Source organism: Mustela nigripes, chromosome 13, assembly GCF_022355385.1.
Source record: "Mustela nigripes isolate SB6536 chromosome 13, MUSNIG.SB6536, whole genome shotgun sequence".
In the NCBI taxonomy this organism is placed as follows: domain Eukaryota; kingdom Metazoa; phylum Chordata; class Mammalia; order Carnivora; family Mustelidae; genus Mustela; species Mustela nigripes.
The window spans coordinates 8,755,310-8,776,522 of NC_081569.1; the positions used below are offsets into that span (position 1 = coordinate 8,755,310).

The 21,213-nt window shown below is 44.7% G+C and overlaps 1 protein-coding gene across 1 annotated transcript in view; it reads right to left on the minus strand.

Annotated features, from left to right (window-relative positions):
• AGBL1 (AGBL carboxypeptidase 1) overlaps positions 1 to 21,213 on the minus strand; it is a 661,016-nt gene that overhangs the window by 530,627 nt on the left and 109,176 nt on the right. The window contains exon 15 of the mRNA XM_059418473.1: positions 10,125 to 10,278. Coding sequence (XP_059274456.1) covers positions 10,125 to 10,278 — 154 coding nt within the window. The remainder of the gene's footprint in view (positions 1 to 10,124; positions 10,279 to 21,213) is intronic.

Here is a 21,213-nt window from a genome sequence, read left to right on the forward strand (position 1 = left end):
GTTTTTGTTATATTAAAAACCAGGTATTTTAATGTGAAATTTAATAACACGTTCATGGTCGTGTTGTGAGACTTCCCTGAAACATATGTGTCAAAATATCATCTGGTTAACACAGTCTGACAGCGTAGGTTTGACTGTTTTGGAACCTGATGGGTTGGTGATGAGCCTCTTTTCAGAGCATGTGTTGACAGACATGAAAACCTTTGCATGGAGGTCTGGAGGACAAGGACCTTGTCCTTAGGCACAAGGACCCTGAGAGAGAAAAGTACCCGGATAACAGGCCCTGGCTGCCATCTGGTCCCCACTTAGCCAGTGAAGAAGGAGCTATTACCAAAGGAAACTCGGGGAGACTTTGTGACAAGCGATGTCTAGGTGTGGCACAGAGTCTGGATCCAGCTCTCTGGAAACCCAGCCATGACACTGCGAGTGTCCCTTCACGACAGCAGGGACAGCGGACCACCAAGGCCAACCGTCAGGGAGAACGGAGTGGCCTCTAAGTGTCGACTATAGGCCCATGGCTGCTTTAGGAGCCAATCTGAGGCTCCCCTTGGGTACCCCAAGAAACAGGAAAGAGGTAACTTCTCTTTCTTAAGGGAGGTTAGAGGCCCTACAACTGTGGGTGCTAACAAGAACAGACACCTGGATTTCATGTATTTGCTTAGTAAACACTGAGTGCGCACCTGTTGTGTTCAGGGTCTCTAAGGCCCTAGAGAAACAGTGGTGACAAACTACGTACGACACACCGTCTGTGTTCTCGTGGACGCACAGGGCCATGAGGGAAACAGAGCAGGGGCCTGTGATCAGGGGCTCTGGAAGGACGAGTCCCTTTCAATACAATGATCCAGCAAGGCAAAGAGTCCATCACAAGAAGAAAGCAACCATGTCAAGCTATGGAGAAAAAGGATTCTATTCAGAGGAAACAGCATATGCAGAGAGGCCCAGGGGACGCAGGTAGGATGCTGTGTTCAACGAACAGAAAGATTAGTGTGGGTGAAGGTTCTGAGTGACAAATGGTAAGTGAAGGTTAGAAAGGCATGTGGACCCTTGCAGAGGAGGTATAACTGAGATCGTAGGAACATCACAAGGGTTATTCATGTTCACATGACCATGTATGCACTCATACATCTGGAGAAATCTAACACACCTGACTTGCAGTGTAAACAACCCTTCCCTACGTATAAGGAATTGCATCTTGAAGGCAGAGGATTTTCTCTCATTATTGGACGGCTGAAATAGGTGGCAGAATACGGGGCTTACGTTCCAGATCGTTTTGGGAGCAACTAGAGCTCCGGCCCTTCCTCCTCATAGGACTTTCCAGGGCCTCAATTTCTGCCACCAAAAAAGGAAGATAGTAAATACAATTCTTTTTTTTTTTTTCTTTACCTCACAGAGCTGTTTTGTGAACAATGAATCATGTGTACATACTGTGTAAAGGAGTTAATTCCCTTAAAAGGTATTAATTCTAGCTCACGAGCATCCTTACACAATAGAAAGTTCTGTGATTGATGTCAAAGGAACAGAGTACGTGTTCCTGCCTCAGTAACCACACAGAGTCAACTTTTTGTACCCTGGCTAATTGAGAAAATTGTTCAGGTAATACAAATTTTATTTCCCTCTGAAATAGAGGATATTTTATAGCATACTGACTTTATAATTATGTTTAGCCTGACTTCTTATGTAATTTGCAGGCCTCTGAAAATGAACATTTCCAAAACTGAATTCCTTCAGCCCCCACGGAAGCCCTGGTTCTCACGTAGGCCTTGGTTGGCATTACACTGTGCACCCATAATCAGAGTCAAAATATTTCCACTCTGTCCCGACTAATCAGCGAGGCCTCTCACTTCTAACGGAGACCTCTCTCGTACGTCTGGACCCTTCCCTCCCATTTCCGTAGACGTATCCTCCTTGAAGACCTCCTCACCCGTCTGGATGACTAACCACTTCCGGTTATTTCTGGGGTACTCACTGAGGGCCAGGCCCTGCTCCAAGCCCTTTACAATCTTCAGATTGCCCCCAGGAAGAAGGTACTAGTTATTATTCATAGTTTATAAACAGGGAAACCGGGGCACAGAGTGTCTGAGCACCCTTGTCAAGACCACCAAGCCGATAAATGGCAGAGCCAAGATTAGAGAACTCCTCCCCCACACCTAGGGCGTCTGAATCTAGGGTCTACATGTGTAAAAACTCCTCTGTGCCAGGGACCATGTCACCTGACTTATCCCTCACTCTGGACTTCCCTCCACATTACTGCCACAGAATTTTCCTCCAAAACGAATCTGATCTTAATAACATCCTATTGGCCCATCATTGTCTACAGGAGACACTTCCTAACAGGAAAAATAAAGGCCTTTACCCCTCGGCCCTAATGTCCTTTCTCACCTATCATCTGACCCCATAATCTATCCACCATCCTACACCCAACCAGCCTTGGTGCCCTGTGATTTTCACAGCATCGTGTCCAGGCTTCCCTGCCTCGGCAAATGCTATTTTTCCTACTTGAAAAGACACTACCCAGGGGTGCCTGGGCGGTGCAGTTGGTTAAGTTCTGACTCTTGGTTTCACTCACACCTTGATCTCAGGGTCATGAGATCGAGCCCCACGTCAGGCTCTGTGCTCAGCGTGGAGTCTGCTTAAGACTGTCTTCCTTGGGGCACCTGGGTGGCTCAGTGGGTTAAAGCCTCTGCCTTCGGCTCAGGTCATAATCTCAGGGTGCTGGGATCGAGCCCTGCATCAGGCTCTCTGCTCAGCGGGGAGCCTGCTTCCCTTCCTCTCTCTCTGCCTGCCTCTCCGTCTACTTGTGATCTCTCTCTCTGACAAATAAATAAATAAAATCTTTAAAAAAAAAAAAAAAAAGACTGCCTTCCTTCCCCCCGTATGCACACCGTCTCTCAAATAAATAAAGAAACAAATAAATAAGACACTCCCCCATTTCTCTGCATGTGGCAGTCTGACTTCTAGATACAGATGAAATGATACTGAGCTTTGGTTTTATCATTATACAATGGGCATCATAATTATTCTCTTCCTCAGCTCACAAGGGAACTCTGAGGGCCAAATGGTATTATGTATTATGTAAAAACTTTGTGAGACCCAAATACTTACATGGTGGGGAATAAGCAAAGCTCTTCAACTGAAAGGTTTTACAATCTTCCCCACTCCCTGCAACCAGCCTTAGAAGGAAAGAGGATCCGTAGCCTTCTTTTTCTTGGACTGCTGAGGTGAAAATGGGAAGCAGAAAGGAGACAGTCGGCCAGTCAAAATGTCATAGGTTTGAGGGTTTGTACTGAAAAAAGGAGGGGGTTATAGTGACCCCCTATTTAAGTATATACAGACCCATAACAGGAAGAAAGACGAGGACAAATTTAAGATGGTTTGGATGTGTTCTATGTATTCCCTCTGTCATGTCTTCTCAAGAGAGATACAAATAGGTCTTCAAATGGTTCTGAGCATTTCTGACAGAGGTTTCTTTGACAGCTGTGTCAGTAGAAGACTACCACACACACGGGATTTACACAGCTCGCCCTTATGGGTATAAGCCCCCAACAGAATCACATTCTACCACGCAGGTAAATGCTGTCTTCTGTCTGCTTGCAATGACCTGTGTTTATCCCCCGGGTCTGGGCTAACCTGCATATCACGATGTCCTGTTAGCAAGACTCACACACACACACACTCCTTCCCTACCTTACACATAGGTTCTGAGGGCCCAATGATAAGGATTAAATAGTATTTACCTTCATATTCCTAATACCTTCCATGGGTCCTAGCCCTGGTTGCCTGAAGAGACAGAAATCCCCTGACAAGGAAAGGGCACAGTTCATTGTCTCCCTGCTAACTCCTTTTATTCTAAAGACGTCCACAGAGAGAAGTCTTTATCTTCTTAGAGCTCATTTGTTAGTTCTAATATTTGTCAGAAGCAGTGCTTTACAGAGAAGGAAAAGAAAAGGATCCCACCAGGAGACGAGAGATCTAAGGCCTTGGGCCACCTCTGCCATCAGCCAGCAAGGTGCCCTACACAGGTCAGGCCAAGCCCTTGCTTCAGTCCCTCCCCTGGGAAGTAAGAAATCTCAACTCGGTGGTCTTTACAGATTTCTAAGCTCTAACATTTAGTGATCCCTTAATAATCCTTGGCCCTACACGTCTGGTGGGGGCTAGGAGGGTGAGGGGGGAAAAAAAAAAAAGCTGAGGAAGAGGTTTTCACTTCACTCAAGTTTCTGTTTTCCTTGGACGGCTCTGTCCCTTCTCACCGTCCCCAGCAGAAAGCTCTGTTCTTCATACCTGATCAGGTGTCTTGAAAAGAAATGAAGGCCAGAGAGGATGCAAAAATGATTTGCAAAGGAGCCAAGAGGGGAACTCTGTAACTGTGTATTTTTCCACTCCGTTCTAATTTAAAACCACTTACAAGTGACAACTCCCAACCCGAGGCAGGTGCCGTGTGGTAGCTCATTATACCCTCGGGACCCCGTGTAAATCTTTTTTCTGAGAACAGCTATTGTCTTCCAAGGAAAAGCTTTTAGCATAATGGCAGGCTGAATAGAACATTGCTTTTTGTGAGAATATTTTTAAGAAAAGGAAAGAAAGGTGTTCTTGAACGACCACAGACGCAGCTTCTCGCCTCCCCCACCTCAGCCCCCCCGGAAAGAACAGCGCGTGCCCACGGGAGACCCTGGCGATGCAGTGACATCGTCTCACCTCCGGAGACACACAAAGGTTACGCTCTGCTCTTCTCGGTGACGATGCAGGCTGGAGGTGTCTGCGGTGGCCAAAAATAGCAGGTCCGCCCCCTCCCATCTACCTTTGCTGTTTCCTGGCTCCTCGGGAGTCACTGAGTCAGTCAGTGACGAGTCACTTCAAGATGAGAGTTTCTAATAAGAGAGTAGTGTCTTCCCTTGGAAAATTCCCCCAGATTCGTCCCTCCGATCTGGTTAACTCATGAGACCAGTGAAGACAACACTGTTTCTGTTGTTGTTGTTGTTGTTGTTGTTATATTTTGTTTTAGAGAGAGAGAGCATGAGGGAGGTAGGGGCACGGGAGAGAGATTTGAGAAAGAGAAAGCACAAGAGGCGGGGGGGGGGGTACCTCAAGCGGCTCCCGGCTGAGTGTGAGACCCCATGCAGGGCTCGATCTGAGATCATGACCCTGAGATCATGACCCAAGTGGTCATGGACCTGACCCTAAGCCCCTAGGTGCCCAAGACAATATTGCTGCAGCGTCTGAATGCATCATTGTCCCAAGGGGGGAAATTTGGCAATAAAACTCCTGGAAAAAAGGAAGCCTCCATCACAGAAACCTAGCTCCCCAAACTAAAAAGGGACCCAACCTCCTCTGGGTTGAAATGGTAATTTAGAATATGAGGTTGTGGGGGAAATGTGGAGGAAATGGAAAAGTCAACAAAATGACGGCGGTCGTTCCTAAGCAGTGCGTCCTCCTCGTGCACCTTCCCCAGGACTCTCCCAATGAGGGCAGATCCTGAAGGAGGGGTCCACCCTGGAACTGTGGGCTAGAAGCCTGGGGTCTCTTCCCTGAGCCCCCACCTGCCACCCTGGTGGCCCCCAGCTGCTTTTTCACCAAAGTGAGCCTTAACTTGGCCACCTGCAAAATACAGATAACTAATGGCCAGCAGAGGAAGGTCTGAGACAGCCCTTCTGCAGGCCTGGTTGGGGGACGGCCCAGCCTCAGAGACACAGGACCATTCTCCTTTCTGGGTTTCTCACTCACTTTCTCTAGGGTTTGAGTAAACAGTGACCTTCAGTGCCAATCCAAAAGCGCGCACGCGCGCACACACACACACACACACACCCCGTCTGTGAAAAGTACATAAACTTAAGAAAATATGAATTCTCAACTCTCTACTTCTACGCTGCATATTCAAAGCACCTGCTCATGGAAGTACTTCCTGTACTTTAAGGTATGAAGGATCTGTCCATGCTAAGGGTAATTATGCCGGATCACCTCTAGTCGAGGGAACCAGCAGCTTCCGGGATCAGTCTCATCTGCCACACCTGTCCCCAGACCTGCTTGGAGGAGGCCTTCTGCTCCAACCCACCGGGGCCTCTGCCCCTTTCTTCTGGATGCTGTTCACTCCGCACTCACACTCTGCTCTCCAAATCCCAAAGGCCCAGGGCTCCTCCAACATCTGAAAGCCTCCCAGGCAGCAGGGGCCTGGACCTGCTACTTCCCCCCTGACTTAACCACTGAGAGCCCGAAGCTAGGATGAACTGTTTGTCCTTTTGCAATGGTTCCTCTCATCCTGAATTTCTCTTCAAGCCTGTCTCCTGCATAATGATTTCAGGGGCAATTTCTCAGACAACTTCGCTGTTTGCTGTCGCACTGAAAAGGTCAGACAGTGACTTTGCTCTTGGAGCTCTGCCAGCATTTTGGCTCTGAGGTGTGAAGTGAGTTTCCTCTCTTGGGAGCACCGAGAGGAGGCACCGGCCCCCCTCGATTCTCCAGACAGCGAGAAAAGATGCACCAGGGAAGCTGGCCTACCACTGAGCTGAAAATATATTTATCAAGAAAATAAGGCAAAATGTTTCCAGGAAAATATCTTTTAAAAAAAAATTTTTCTTTTGAAAAATAAATCAAACCAAATTAATCCTTCAAGGAGACTCCCTGGAGCCCAGACCCAGGAAGGAGTAAAAGTAATCAATAAATTGTCCTGATCGTCTCTAAGTCCAGGACTTTTGGCCCCACCACCAGGGGATAGAGCCTCAAGTAAGGAGCCCTTCTCTCTGGGCCCCAGAGCCACACTTTTATTTCTTGGGTTTCTAAAATAAGCCTGGGGATGCCTGGGTGGCTCAGTCAGTTAGCCATCTGCTTTCCATCTGCCTTTGGTTCGGGGCATGGCCCCGGGGTCCTGGGATCAAGTCCCGCATCAGGCTCCCTGCTCAACAGGAGCCCGCTTCTGCTGCTCCCCCTGCTTGTGTGCTCTCTCTCTGTCAAATAAATAACATCCTAAGATAAAATAAAATAAAGTAAAAGAAAATAAAATAAAATACTGAAGCGATAATCCTACACAGTGGAAAGAAAGTCTTTCAGGGCATGAACACCTCTGGTGTGTGGCAGCCACCACACCAGAAATTACCAAACCACCGCTAAATACAGCTGCAGTCTGAAAACGGCCTAGTCTCTGGGAGGGGGGAAGCCGGTGACATAACGGGAGCTCTCCTGGAGGGAGGCTTGAGGTGCTGGCTCATTTGGTAAGTTTCCTGCCCTAAAGCAAGGCATCCCATTCTGGTTCAAAGGGAGTTAAGTGGTTTTATTACTGATTTACAGGCAAGGATAATTGCAATTTGGAGGGTAGGTGGTGTTTATAACGTGCTGGATTTTTTTCTCTCTCAGAAACACAGCAGTGGCATATATTCATATGACATATGTACACACACACACACACACACACACACACACACACACTACCCTGCCAAGGAAGCAGTTTATTCTGTAGCCCAGGATCTGTAGCCCATGGCCCGAGACTGTTCCCAGCACGACGGCCCAGCCACGCCACCACAGCTCCGCACGGGGACCCGCCGGCTCTGAATCCTCCCTCCATCCTGTCTTCCTGCCAGAGTATGTGAAACGCCCACCACACAAAGGTTTCCACTGGATTAGGAAAGGAAAATAAAATTCACTGTGAGCAGGAAGAGGGTAATACGCTTGTTGTCAACCTCGTGTGAGTTACTTTAACAGCTACACTAGCATCTCATGTGAGGACATGAAACTGGCAGGAGGGAAAGTTCTGGTTCAGAGTGGAACTGGAGCACCTCATCAAATGCCTGTGTTAGGACATCCGTTGTGGGTATGGACTCTGGAATCAGAATAACAAAATGGGAAACTAACGGGGCACCACCATCGAACCTCCCTGAGCCCCCACTTACCTCATCTGTAAAACGGATGACTTCGACCATCATTACAAAAGATACCAAGCCGCTCTACAGTGCATACAAAGAGGACTTTCAGTGTACTAGCAAGGCAGGCTGCCACTCACCTTCCATGACTTGGCAGTAAAGGATAAGGATGGTAGCACAGGCAGGGTACCAGGCTTTGTCACACTTTAGCTGTGTGACCTCAACTTCGTCCCAGGATTGGCTACACAATTTGCAGGACCCACTGCAACATGAAAACGCAGGGCCCCTGTGGAAAACCTTTTTAAGAACTGAAGCAAGGTGCCCGGCCCTCCTTCTACGCATGGGACCTGGGCCATTGTGCATTTGGCACACCTATGAAGAAGGGCTCTCACCCATCCTCTCTTGTGGGGCAGAGCCCTAGTTTCAGCTTGATGACCAGCACTTACTTGCAAGTCTATTGTGCCCCAAGGAAAATGAACAGCATTCGTGGCACCATCATCTGGGCCCTCCCCACTCCTATGCGGGATATTCCCTTTTTTTATAAAAGATTTTATTTATTTATTTGAGAGAGAAAGAGAAAGAGAACACAAATAGGAAGAGGGAGAAGCAGACTCCCTGCTGAGCGGGAAGCCAGGCACAGGACTCAATCCCAAGACCCCGAGATCATGACCTGAGCCGAAGGCAGATGCTTCACCACTGAGCCACCCAGGTGCCCCCGATACCTCTGAAGATGAACAACAGCTGGACCTACCAGCACTTTTTTAAAAAAAGATTTATCTACCCATTTGAGAGAGAGAGAAGCAGGGGGTAGGGAAGAGGGAGAGAGTGAGTCCCCCACTCGGACCCCCTGCTGAGCAGAGCCCAAAGCAGGACTGGATCCCAGGACCCTGAGACCACGACCTGAGCCAAAACCAAGAGGCAGCTGCTCAACCAGCTGAGCCATCCCAATGCCCCTCGGCACACGTTTAAGAGTGGAAACTGTAGAGACACAGAGGAAAATGCACTTAGGATTACTAATCTTACGCAGCAGACAGAAACCAGCTTTCTCTGACTCCTAGAAGGGTGTGCCGAGATGTCTTTTCTTTCACTAACGGAACTATGTCAGAGTGCCAAGTTATTTAGGGATCTTTACCACATGGCAAGTCTTCTCCTTAACATGGGAAAGGCTCTCTCTAGTTCTGACACCAGCACGTGCACCAGGGTCAGCGTACCCAAAAATGCCAAAGCAGAGGCAGCTCCATGCTGACCCCACGCTGGGTTATCTCCCGGGTCCCGCTCGGAAACTGACACTGCGGAACACAGGCTCCCCAGACCCGCCGTCTCACACCAACACTGTCCAGTGAAGGCTGCGCCAGAAGGACTGCTGTCGCTCACGTCCAAATCTACTCGTGTGCGAGCAGAGGGCTCCGCGGCTGTTACAGAAATTGCTCTTAAATTCGTAAAACAGGTAAGAGAATTTTTGGAACATCCCTGACTACTCATTATAGCATTTTTGGGCCGCATTAATTCAGGTGGGACCATCAGTTGTTGATTACCCAGGCTGCTAAGCCGCGATGGTCAGATGCTGACGGGATTCGAGAAATTACATTCCGGATCCACCCAACAGTCACCTGAAGGCCGTTAGCACGTCAGCAGGGAAGGCTGCATCTTCTGGGGATAAACCAACTGGAGTTTTTACTCCCCCGTCTTTTCTTCCGTCGCGCAAATGTTTCTGTATTGCAAGGCAGTCCTTATTCTGATGGGTTTTTCTTGCCTACCTAAGGTCTAAGATATGCCAGAGGCCACCTTTTAAAGTGAATTGGTTACAGGGAGGTCACACTGGCACACAGGGCTGGAACATTTCAGGTGCGCGCGCGCGTGTGTGTGTGTGTGTGTGTGTGCGCGCGCGCGTGCGCTGGTTTGGTTGGACAGTTCAAGCCACGATGGGGCTTCTTCAGCCAGGGCTCCAAAACTCAACTTCCTTCCCTGCCAGCCCTTGTCTGGCCTTGGGAGTGTTATAATAGCACTGAGTTATGGGCAGAAGAGGGCCTGGCTGGAAAATGTGATGCCAGGGTCTCTCCTGACAGTTTGCAATCAATTTTTTTCTCCCTTTAACAATAGGGCAACGTTAATATCTAGCCTTCCTGCTGTCCCAAGAGTGGCGAGTGCATTTCTATAAGACAAATGCCGTCCCCAACCCTTTATGAAGCCTCTGATCCCAACAGGACAGGGAGATTCCAAGGCTGTGAGGACACCCCATAACCACCACATCTCCAAAGAGGGTTGTCATCTTTTACTCACGGAACTGCTCCAGGTGGTCAGCGCTATTGGACTCAGGCGTGGCCGTGATGGTCACCAGTGGACATGAATTCCCTCCCAGCGTCTGGCAGAGAACGTCCTGGCGGAAGTAGACTTGCCTGGGGTTCACACTTCTTTCCAGGGTGTCAAGGTGAGTCTGGAACAGAGATGAAACAGAAGCGATTATGGTTCATGAAATATTTTTGACCACTAATGACAGAAAACAGCAACAGAGTTTATAATCATCTATCTCCCTTAAGTTAGACATCCTTTTGCTCATCTGGTGTGCCCAATATTAGGCACTAAATGATTAACAAGGGGGCCGTTCCCACTGGCTAGAAGTTCAGGGAGGCTGAACAGGAAACATAGTTTTCACACCTGTCTGCGCAATAGAATATCTGTTTTCGAGTCGCACTCAAAGCAAGAGGGCAAGGCCTACAGCATGCTTCCCGATATGGAGAGAATGTGGCCACGAAGACAAGACGTTTGCGAACAAGAGACAGAGAACTTCAGAAGTGTGGGGTACTTTAGAACCAAGAGATATAAAGAGTGTTGTGAGCACATCCAAGGACAGTACGAACCATCGATCCACGTGGGATGCTGGCTGAGAACAATGAGTTGGTAGTAATTCATTTCCTTCCTCTACCTTCCCATTTACACACTCATTTAAAACACAGAAAGTTACAGAAATGGGCTAGCCATTGAAACTAAGAGCTCAACAGTCTTTAAGACCTCTGCCTATATTTTCACTTGTTCAAACAGTGGGACTGATCAGGAAGAGGTGAAGAGATTTCCTCCCACCCACGTTGCACACTCTGAGCACAGCGACATAGTAACCTCAGTAAGCGGAGGGAGAAGCTGCCCCCTCCTGCCCAAGAACGCCACTACACAAAACGTATCCTTTCAGCTGAAGAGCTGACGTTTTCACCATAATCGAGAAATTATGAGAGCCAAGGGGAAACTGTCCACCTTGTTGTTTTGACAAATGACAAGCCTGTTAGGTAAATGAAACAAACATGAATCCTATGAAAATATATATAAAATATTTGTAAAATGTGTTGTGAAAAGGGAAGGAGTGCCCTCAAAAAATAAACGATGTGCTTGCGTAAAAAGGACTTACTTTGGAAGTGGGAGGCAAACTAACAGCTCCCCCAAAGATCCACACCCTAATCTTCTGAACCTGTAGTTTACCCTCCATGGCAAAAGGGACTTTGCATATATATTTAGGATAAAGGTCTACTTGAAATGGGGAGGTTAGACCACATTATTCAGCGGGGACCAATCTAATTACAAGTGCTGAAAAGCAGGGAACTTGTCCTATCTGCAGAGAACCAGAGATGGCAGCATGAGAAGGACTAGGCCACCACTGCTGGCTTGGAAGATGGGGGAAACAAGCCAAAAGCCAGGGAACATGGTGTCCTCTAAAAGCTGGAAAGGGCAAGGAAATGAATTCTTCTCCAATAGCCTCCAGAAGGAACGTGGCCCCAAAACCTTGACTTTGCCCCAGTGAGTCCCATGTTGAACTTCTAAAGAGCTATAAAACAAAACAAATGCTTATTGTTTGAGCAACTAAGTTTTGATAATTTGTTACAGCTGCAACAAAAAAATCAATTCACAAATGAACAAGAAAAATAATTTTCTAAACTAAGGAAAAATCCTAGCATTTGGGTGAACGTAAACTAAGACTTACTTGTACTCTATTTTAAAATACCTGAGTTGCAAGGAGAAAGAAAAAGTCCCAAGGAAGGCGATTACCAGATGCCTCTGTATAACCTTTCTAGAAGCCTCGGGGATATCTGAAGATCCGATGCTGAGTCATATACTCTTTGCAAGTGAGATCCCAAATCATCTACCCCCACATAGCCTTCTGACACTATTATTCCCTGTCTCAACACAACTACTGGTCTAGGAAACTCTTGCCTGAGAAAAAATAAATCACAGATAAATTTATTGTTCATTCCATGAACATCTCATCAACTCTTCCTCAGAAAACAACAACTGACTCATTGATCCAAGACCCTTAAAGCCCCTCTCCTCAAGATTCTTGTCCCCCAATCTTAAACCACTGCATAATGATCTTTACCCAATGCTAATAATCAAGCCCCCACATTAAAAAAAAAAAAAAAAACCTTCTCTTAAACAAGACTTTAAAGACATAATAAACAGCCTCCCTTCTCCCTTCCCCTTTTGAGGTGCTGCCAAGACTCTGTTACGTTCTTCCTTGCAAGTATGTTGGTTTCCTCTTGCTACTATAACAAATTACCATAAATTTAGTGGGCAGAGGTAACACAAATTAATTATCTAATGGTCCTGGAGGTCCAAAGTCCAAAATAGGCCTTACTTGGCAAAAGTCATGGTGTTGGGAGAACTACACTCTCTCTGGAGGCTCTAGAGGGTAATTCATTCCCTTGCCTTTACCAGCATCTAGAGGTCACATAGGTGCCTTACCTCATGGTGCCTTCTTCTGTCTCCAACCCCAGCAATCCCATTGTTCCCAACTCTGCTTCCATGCTCACATCTCCTCCTCTGACCCTGACTCTTCTGCCTCATTCTTTCATGTCTAAGGACCCTTGTGATGACACTGGACCCAACCTGATAATTGAAGACAATCTCCCCATCTCCATCACATCTGCAAAATCTCTTGTACCAGATAAAGTAACATCTTCACAAGTTCCAGAAATGAAGATGTGAATGTCTTTGGCGGGGAGGGGCGTTATTCAGCCCAACACACCATGGTAAACGATAAACTCACGTCTGTCTGGTGATATTTGCTCTGGTGATATTTCTGGGACGAGCATTTGACACGATACTAAGTAATGGAATTGGAAGGAGCAGGTCTATCCCAGATTCAAGAGGAGAATTCAGCTGAGGCCCATGTATCCAGCCAAGCCTCTGCATTCCATTCTTGCAATTGTTCATTGGGTAGTAAGCACCAAATATTGCTGAGATGCACTGGCTGGAGACTGGGAGATAGTCTCACACCCCTGAGAAGACAAGGTGACTAAGTACATGTACACAAACACACATGACCAAAAGGCCTATGAAGCTAACTAGGTATGAAAGTTGCAGAAACCCTGCGGCCAAGGGTCAGCTTCATCTCTCACGACCACACATTTCTAGAGCCTCATCTTGTGTATTTGCCGATCTACCTAAAATCAACACCCCTACTCCTTATCGGGCAGAATGGGAGGATGCACCCTACAATTAAGATTATTTTTCAAAAGTAGGTATGTGTGTTTCATGTGTAGGTAAACCTACACAGGTACATATATGTACACACACAAAAATCATACTTGGGTTATACTTCCTTCTGCAACACCAGATGCCAAAGGAAAAAGAGCACTACGTTGTGTTTGAAAGTAGAAAGGACTGTTATCTGGTAAACCTATAACCAGCCAAGTGTTCGTGCATGACCACATGTGGCGTACATGCTCAGATGGACAAGAGCATATCACCTTATCTTTACTGAAAATAGTAACTTGAAGACATACTTCGTCTGCCCCCAAATCAAGCTAAAATACAATATAATAGGACAGCCCAGTTAAACAAGGTGTGAGTTTACATGACTACTGAAAGCAGGGTTACTACATAATACAAACATAAAATACAAATACACAAAATATAATCTAATAATACAAGTACACAATGCAAATATAAGTATAGTACAAATTTAAATATATTGAAATATAATAATGCCACTATAAAAAATAATTGGGTAGGGAGAAAATAAAGATTATCAAATCTTAGTATCATCATCCAGCTTTAAAATGAAATTCAAAAGAGATGTGCAGTCACCTGTCAGAACGGTTAAAATTAACAACTAAGGAAAAAACAGATGTTGGTGAGAATGTGGAGAAAGGGGAACTTTCTTACACCCTTGGTGGGAATGCAAACTGGTATAGCCACTCTGCAAAACAGTATGGAGGCCCCTCAAAAAAGGTAAAAACAGCTACACTATAATGCAGCAATTACACTACTAGGTGTATATCCAAAGGATACAAATGTAGTCATTTGAAGGGGCAGCTGCTCCCTAATGTTTATAGCAGCAACATCCACCAGAGCCAAAACAGGAACAGAGCCCAAATGTCCATCGATAGATGAAGGGATAAAGAAAACGTGGTGTGTGACGCAGCCATCAAAAAGAATGAAATCTTGCCATGTGCAATGACGTGGATGGAACTAGAGGGTATTATGCTAAACAAAGTCAGTCAGTCAGAGAAAGACAAATACCATATGATTTGACTCATATGTGGCATTTAAGAAATAAAACAGATGAATGCAGAGGAAGGGAAGGAAAAATAAAATAAGACGAAAACAGAGAGGGAGACAAACCATAACAAACTCTTTTTTTTTTTTTTTTTAAGATTTTATTTATTTGACAGACCAGAGATCACAAGTAGGCAGAGAGGCAGGCAGAGAGAGAGGAAGGGAAGCAGGCTCCTTGCTGAGCAGAGAGCCTGATGTGGGGCTCGATCCCAGTACCCCAGGTTCACAACCCAAGCTGAAGGCAGAGGCTTTAACCCACAGAGCCACCCAGATGCCCCATAACAAAGTCTTAGCTCTAGGAAACAAACTAAATGTTGCTGGAGGGGAAGCGGGTGGGGAGATGAGGTAACTGCATGATGGGCATTAAATAAAAGAGCACTTGACATAATGAGCCCAAGGTGTTACATCCAACTGACGAGTCACTGAAACTAATTATATACTGTATGTTAATTAAATTGAACTTAAATTTAAAATAATTTAAGAGCAATGTGCAGGGGCACCTGGGTATAGTCTGTTAAGTACCCAACTCTTGGTTTCTGTTCTGACTGGAATCTCACAGTCATGGGCTCAGTTATGTTTGTATTGGGCTCCACGGTCAGTGCAGAGTCTTAAGTTTCTCTCTCCCTTTCCCTCCAACCTTCCCCACGGTACGCTCACTTGCTCGATCTCTCTCTTTCAAATAAATCTTTCTTTAAAAAGTGATATGCGGGGCACCTGGGTGGCTCAGTGGGTTAAGCCGCTGCCTTCGGCTCAAGTCATGATCTCAGGGTCCTGGGATGGAGTCCCACGTCGGACTCTCTGCTCAGCAGGGAGTCTGCTTCCTCCTCTCTCTCTCTCTGCCTGCCTCTCTGCCTACTTGTGATCTCTCTCTGTCAAATAAATAAATAAAATCTTAAAAAAGTTTTAAAAAAGTGATATGTGAGGGAAGAGTAAATTCAAGCAAAATATGAACTTTCTTAACTTATACAGACACAGTGGCAGTGTATCATCCTTGAAAACAGGCAATATAGCAAGATGACTAAGAGGGTAGGCTCTTGCATCAAACTGCCTTGATTCAAATTTGAGCTGTGGAAGCTGGAAAAGGTATGTAAATTCTATTCTTAGCCTCTTTGTGACTCAGTTTTCTTATCTTTCAAAGGGATATAAAAATACCCACCTCACTCAGTGGTTGCTCTAATTTAATGTGTGAAAAGTGCCTATCATACAGGAAACACTCAGTGTTAGCTGTTATTATTGATAGAGAAATATAGGCTCACATATGTTTTTTAAGAACAAAAAGGGAAACACTAGTAGAATTAGAAGCACTAAGGGGAAACAGTGAAAGAAAATATGGTCAGCCCGTGTTTCATGAAAGAGAGAGAGAGAAGGAGGGAAAACGGAAGAAGAAAAGCAGGAAGGAGGAGGGAGACAGAAAGAAGAGCAAAGATGCATGGAAAATAGTATAAAATCATAATGAAAGAACACCGAAAATTGTTATAACTATAAATAGATTAAACAGCCTTATTAAATGACAGAAACTTTCAGATTGATTTTTTTTTAAATCACACCATCTACTGTATATAAGAAGTACTCTGAGAGAAAGGAAAAATACATAATGCATATGAAAAGCACTCCTAAATGATCTATTTTGTTTGCCTCCACTAAAAAATTTCAGGAAAGAAGTATTGAAACTTAAAGGATAAGCAAATATAAATTAAAGCAGGCCTGGCAATCGTAATATATGACAAAGTCATGTTTAAGACCAAGTACCTTAAATGGGATTTAAAAATCTTATTTTGATAAAGGGCACGATTCACGATGAACATATAAAACTCATAAATCTTCAGAATCAAATAACATAGATTGAAATATATATCGCAAAAACAGCAGAAGGGGGAAAATGGTACGAGGAATAGGAGACTCTTTAAGGAAGTGTTGAATAAATCAGCTGCACGAAAGTAATGATATGGGTGTTTGAACAATATTGTTTTTATAGATAAATGTCAAGCTTTGTCTCTGCACGGAACATTTTTTCCCTCAAACATCCATGGAACTGTAATAAAAACTAACCATATACAGGGCTTTTTAAAAATTCCCTAAATTTCCCCCCCCAAAAGTAGAAGCTGTACAAACCACATTACCTGACAATAATTAAATGAAATTAGGCATATGTAAAAAATGGTTTGAAATAGAGCAAACATCAAAACATTAGAGAATAGAAAAATGTCCTCCTGAAAGCAGCTCATGGAAGAAATTCGTGTATGAAAAGGAAAAATCAATTAAATCGGTGTAATTAAAGTCCCGGTAGAAGGAGTGGGCCATCTGGTCTCCTGGGAGAGATGGTCCAGGACAAGAAAGGAAATGTCCCTTTCAGGCTGTCAGCCATGTCTCATCCATCCCAGTAAAAGGGAATTCCAGAAAATTAGTGAAGAGAATAAAGACAGTCATGAATTTGGATGAAACTCTCTGAGATCATAAACGAATTATTTTAATCTCTTTTGTAAGTTTCTACGTGAAAGCTGCTCCCAGTATGGGTTATTACTGAAATCCAGACTTCATGGCACCTGCTTCCGGATTACTCTCAAGATTCCAGATTCCCAAACCGGGAAAGCAATATTCTTTTCTGCAGAATCTTCCCCAAATATATTCTGCAGGATGTTACAAGGGCTGGGGTGTGGACAGGGAGGTGGAGACGTGGGAAATTCACAGCCAAAGGACTGGGAACATGGTGAGTTAAAGAAAATGAAAACATTTTCATGGGCCCAGAACTTTTCAGATTCTTCAATTCGCCAAGAGGCGCTATGAACCTAGAAGAAAAACTAGCCCACAGTGTTTTATGAATTTATACGACCACTAAACTCTCTTTCTTTAAAGATCTCAGGATACTGGAATGCTACAGAATGTGCTTTGGAAAATGCAGTCTTTGCTGAACTGTTTCTATGAGGCTTTTTTTTTTTTTTTTGCCATCAAAGTTAATTCATTTATCATTTCATTATGGCTACAAGGGTCCTTACGGGATGGAAGGTGGGGAGGGGAGGGCTTCTCAACAGAAGCACTGGTGATGTCACAAAGTTAGACACAGGCCACAGGTCTTTGGTGTCTGATGTTAAATCTAAAAAATAATAACAACACATCCAAATTTTATAAATCATATATAGGAAGCAGGTTTGGAAGCAGTGTGTCTACGACAGAAGTCACCAAACACAACTGAGTATGAGAGAAAAAAGTTAAAAAAAAAAAGAGAGACAGAGAGAGAGAGAGAGAAACCATCATTGTGAACACTGCCCTTCATAGCTGCAGGACAGACAGAGATGTCCGATCACTTGTCATACACCTGAAACTAACACCGTAACATCATGCACCCACTCTACTCAAATAAACAAGAACAACATCACTGTTGCATGCCACCTAGCAGCAAATCTGGGAGCAAGCATGGTTACACTTTTCTTCTCCCGTGAATTCTCTGTGAAATTTTCAATGATTATTTTTTATGATTAACACTATCACAACTCAACAGCTGCCGATCATCTTTCAGCCGAAGTTCATTTTCTGTTCACTGTACTTGTTCGCGCAACCATCTCCCCACACGCCTCAAGGGAATCTCTGCCCCATTCCACCTGCCACGGAATATGGGACACCTCCATCCTTAGGGCGTTATCCTGACTCCAGTCATACCAAAGACGTCCAGAGGCAAACCAGCCAGCAACTTCTGTGGGGTTTCCTTTTACAGAAATGGCTCTGCATCGTTCTCCGGAAAACGGTTTGGAGGCGAACGCTCCACTCGAGTCCAGCAAGGCCATGTGTAACTGGGCTTTGCTGGGATCAGTGAGGAGAGGAGCAGGGCTTCTCAAAGCCCATGTCAACAACCAGATACAATCGTGGCTCTGTGGGAGCCACAGGGGCAGGTTTCTTTACAAAAATGGGAATGAGTTCACGGCAATGATGGGAGCCCCAGAGAGACTATCTTCTTAGGAGCAAATCCTACCTCTCCATGAGAGATGCCAGGATGACAAGGTAGGCTGCAGCCTCCTGGGCTCCTCTCCACAGGAGCCTTCTGCCCCCTTCTCCCCTAACAGCTGCTCTCTTAAAACGTCCAGAAAAGGTTTCACTTGACCACAGCAGGTTACCCCCACCAATGGCTACTGATAAAATGAGAAGCACCTGCACTCAAAAATCACTCATTTTTCACTGGTAGCCCTTAAACTACTCTGTTCTCTGTCCCCTTAATGCAGAAGAAAGCTCACTCCTAAGGAGACAGGCAATTTTATCTGTATACAGACTAGTCCTCAGTTGTCACTTAAATGTACTTGTTGGAGACTGGAAGGTGTCTCATCGCAAGGTAAGAACAAATGACCCAGGTAAGCTAAACAGAAGCCATAGAGCGTGCCGCCCGGGGCTCTAACGGGCTTTCTCGGACCACCCGTCGGCCAGTACCTCTCTCTCTACGTTAAACAGACTTAATTTAAGAAGTGTCTGGTCACAGATTTGCCAACTGGAAAGAAAAGATGATGTTAATGTCCTTTTTCCATTAAAAATAAATGAAGTCATATCACTGATGACTTAGAAAAGAGAGTTTAAAAATTATTTTAATCAACATCCCTAAGACAGCCATCAGTAGCCTTTGTATTTATTTCCTTGTGGTCCTATATTTGTTTTTTGTTTTTTGTTTTTTACAGAATTTTAATTTTATTGTGAGTTACAGAATGGGTATCTCCCCATCAGCCTGATGGAGAAAATGATTACACATCATTATAAAAAAGAGAATAAATGCTCTGATGCCTACCATCTAATATCACTCAGTACACGCACATGCTTGGCCAACGCTTTCCACGTAGCAAGTCATTTACCCTTCATAACAACCCGTGTGGTAATTGCTTTTATATGCTGAGCCCTTCTAAAAGATTTTCTTTCCTTCTCCCATTCTCTCTTTCCCTACACTATACTCCATTTCGTCTCTAAAGATAATAGTGGGAACGCCTGCCACCATACGTATATATATGTCCAATGAAAAATCCTGCTCCAACTTTCAAAGCCTTAAGCTCTGCCAACATATGGACCCTACTTATGATCACTTTTCTTAACTCCTGCCAACTTGTACTGCTTTAAGTGCCCAGTGAGATCCTACCTTCCTGCCCTCTAAAACGCCCATCAGAAACTCTCTTGGGGCCCCATTTTCAACCAACACTACTGGCTACCTTGGAACAATCCACAATATAATCCAAATACTTTAATGAGAATTGCTAACACTTGAACCATCGTTGCAATTACTGACAGCTTGATATGGATGGTTAAAATAGAATTCCACTTGCTTGCTTCCTAACTATAATAATATTATATTTCTTTATTTTTGCTTTATTTTAATACTATAATTTGGAGAATTATCTCACAGAGTTCCTGGCAAGCATCTGGAAGACATCAGTTGGAAAGGACCAAATGCTAATTCTCATATTATAAGAGAATAATAAAAATTTTTTAAGTTGCAAAATTGCATTCATGTTGAAAAACATCCGATACACATGTCCTCCACTTCAAAAATGCCTGTGATTATTAAACATAATCCATATTAGAGGAGATTTACAAATTGTAAACTCCACATAGAAATGTATTCTCCATCCCCTCAGCATCAACCCCAAGTAACATGCAGTTAATTCTGCCCTTGGGGTATCATTCACATTTAATTATCACTGATCTGCTGGAAGGAAAACTGTCTCTCCTTAGGACATGTCCAAAAATAAAAATGGGTACTGTGCACTGTGGAACGTACTCCTTGTGTGCAGGACGGGAGGAAGAGATTTTGAAGAGAAGACTTAGAGTCCATTACAGTCTTAAACCTGGAGAGAACAAAGACCGGGCGTTATCGGAAATGTAAAACCCCAAACTGATCATATATCATTTTTCACCTTCAAGTAACAAATGTCTTTCTTACTCTGCTCTGCTCATTTAAGAGAAATGAAAACATATCCTTTATCCTTTGTCTCTTCTTCATTAACTCTAGTCAAACTTGCTCAACGGGAAGAGGTTCCAGTCAACGGGCTAAGGAACAAGTCAGTGAGCTTCGATTCTGACAAGGTCTCTCTTCCTCTCATGGAGACCAAGGAGCTGGGAGGGGAGGGGTCTCCTCTTTTCCTGTGTTCTTGTCCCCGCTCAAGACAAAATCACCCCCCCCCGACTCTACTGGTTCCCAAGCTATTTGTTGATTGTAAATTCCAGATCCTGTGGTCTGACAAGAGCACAAGAGGTAAGTGGATCCCAGAGGCATAAGGCATGATGGACACTAGCTCCTCCAACTGGAGCCCACTGCTGTAGGTTCACGCAGCCACTGAGCTGTGCGTGTGGTACAACCTCTGATGGTGGGGTCAAGTCATCACCCCATGGTTTCATCCATAACACTGAGAGCCATGGACGTGGTTCATCTGGATAGTGCTGTTCCCCTAACACGGTCCCATTTTCTTTTTTAAAAATTTGTTATTTAAATTCAATTTAGTTCACATAGAGCCTACTATTAGTTTCAGGGGTAGAGTTTAGTGATTCCTCAGTTGATGTAAATGTAAATGTAAGAGCGCCCAGGGCTCATTCTCTCAAGGCCCCTCCTTAATGCCCATCACCCAGTTACCCCATCCCCTGACCCACGTCTCCTCCATCCCCTCTCAGTGTGTTTCCTACAGTTAAGTCTATACAATGGAATATTACTCGGCCATCAAAAAGAATGCAATCTTGCCACTTGCGATGATGTATTATGGATATTATGCTTAGTGAGATAAGTCAGTCAGAGAAGGACAAATACCATATGATTTCATTCAAATGTGGAATTTAAGAAACAAAATAGATGAGCATAGGGGAAGGGAAG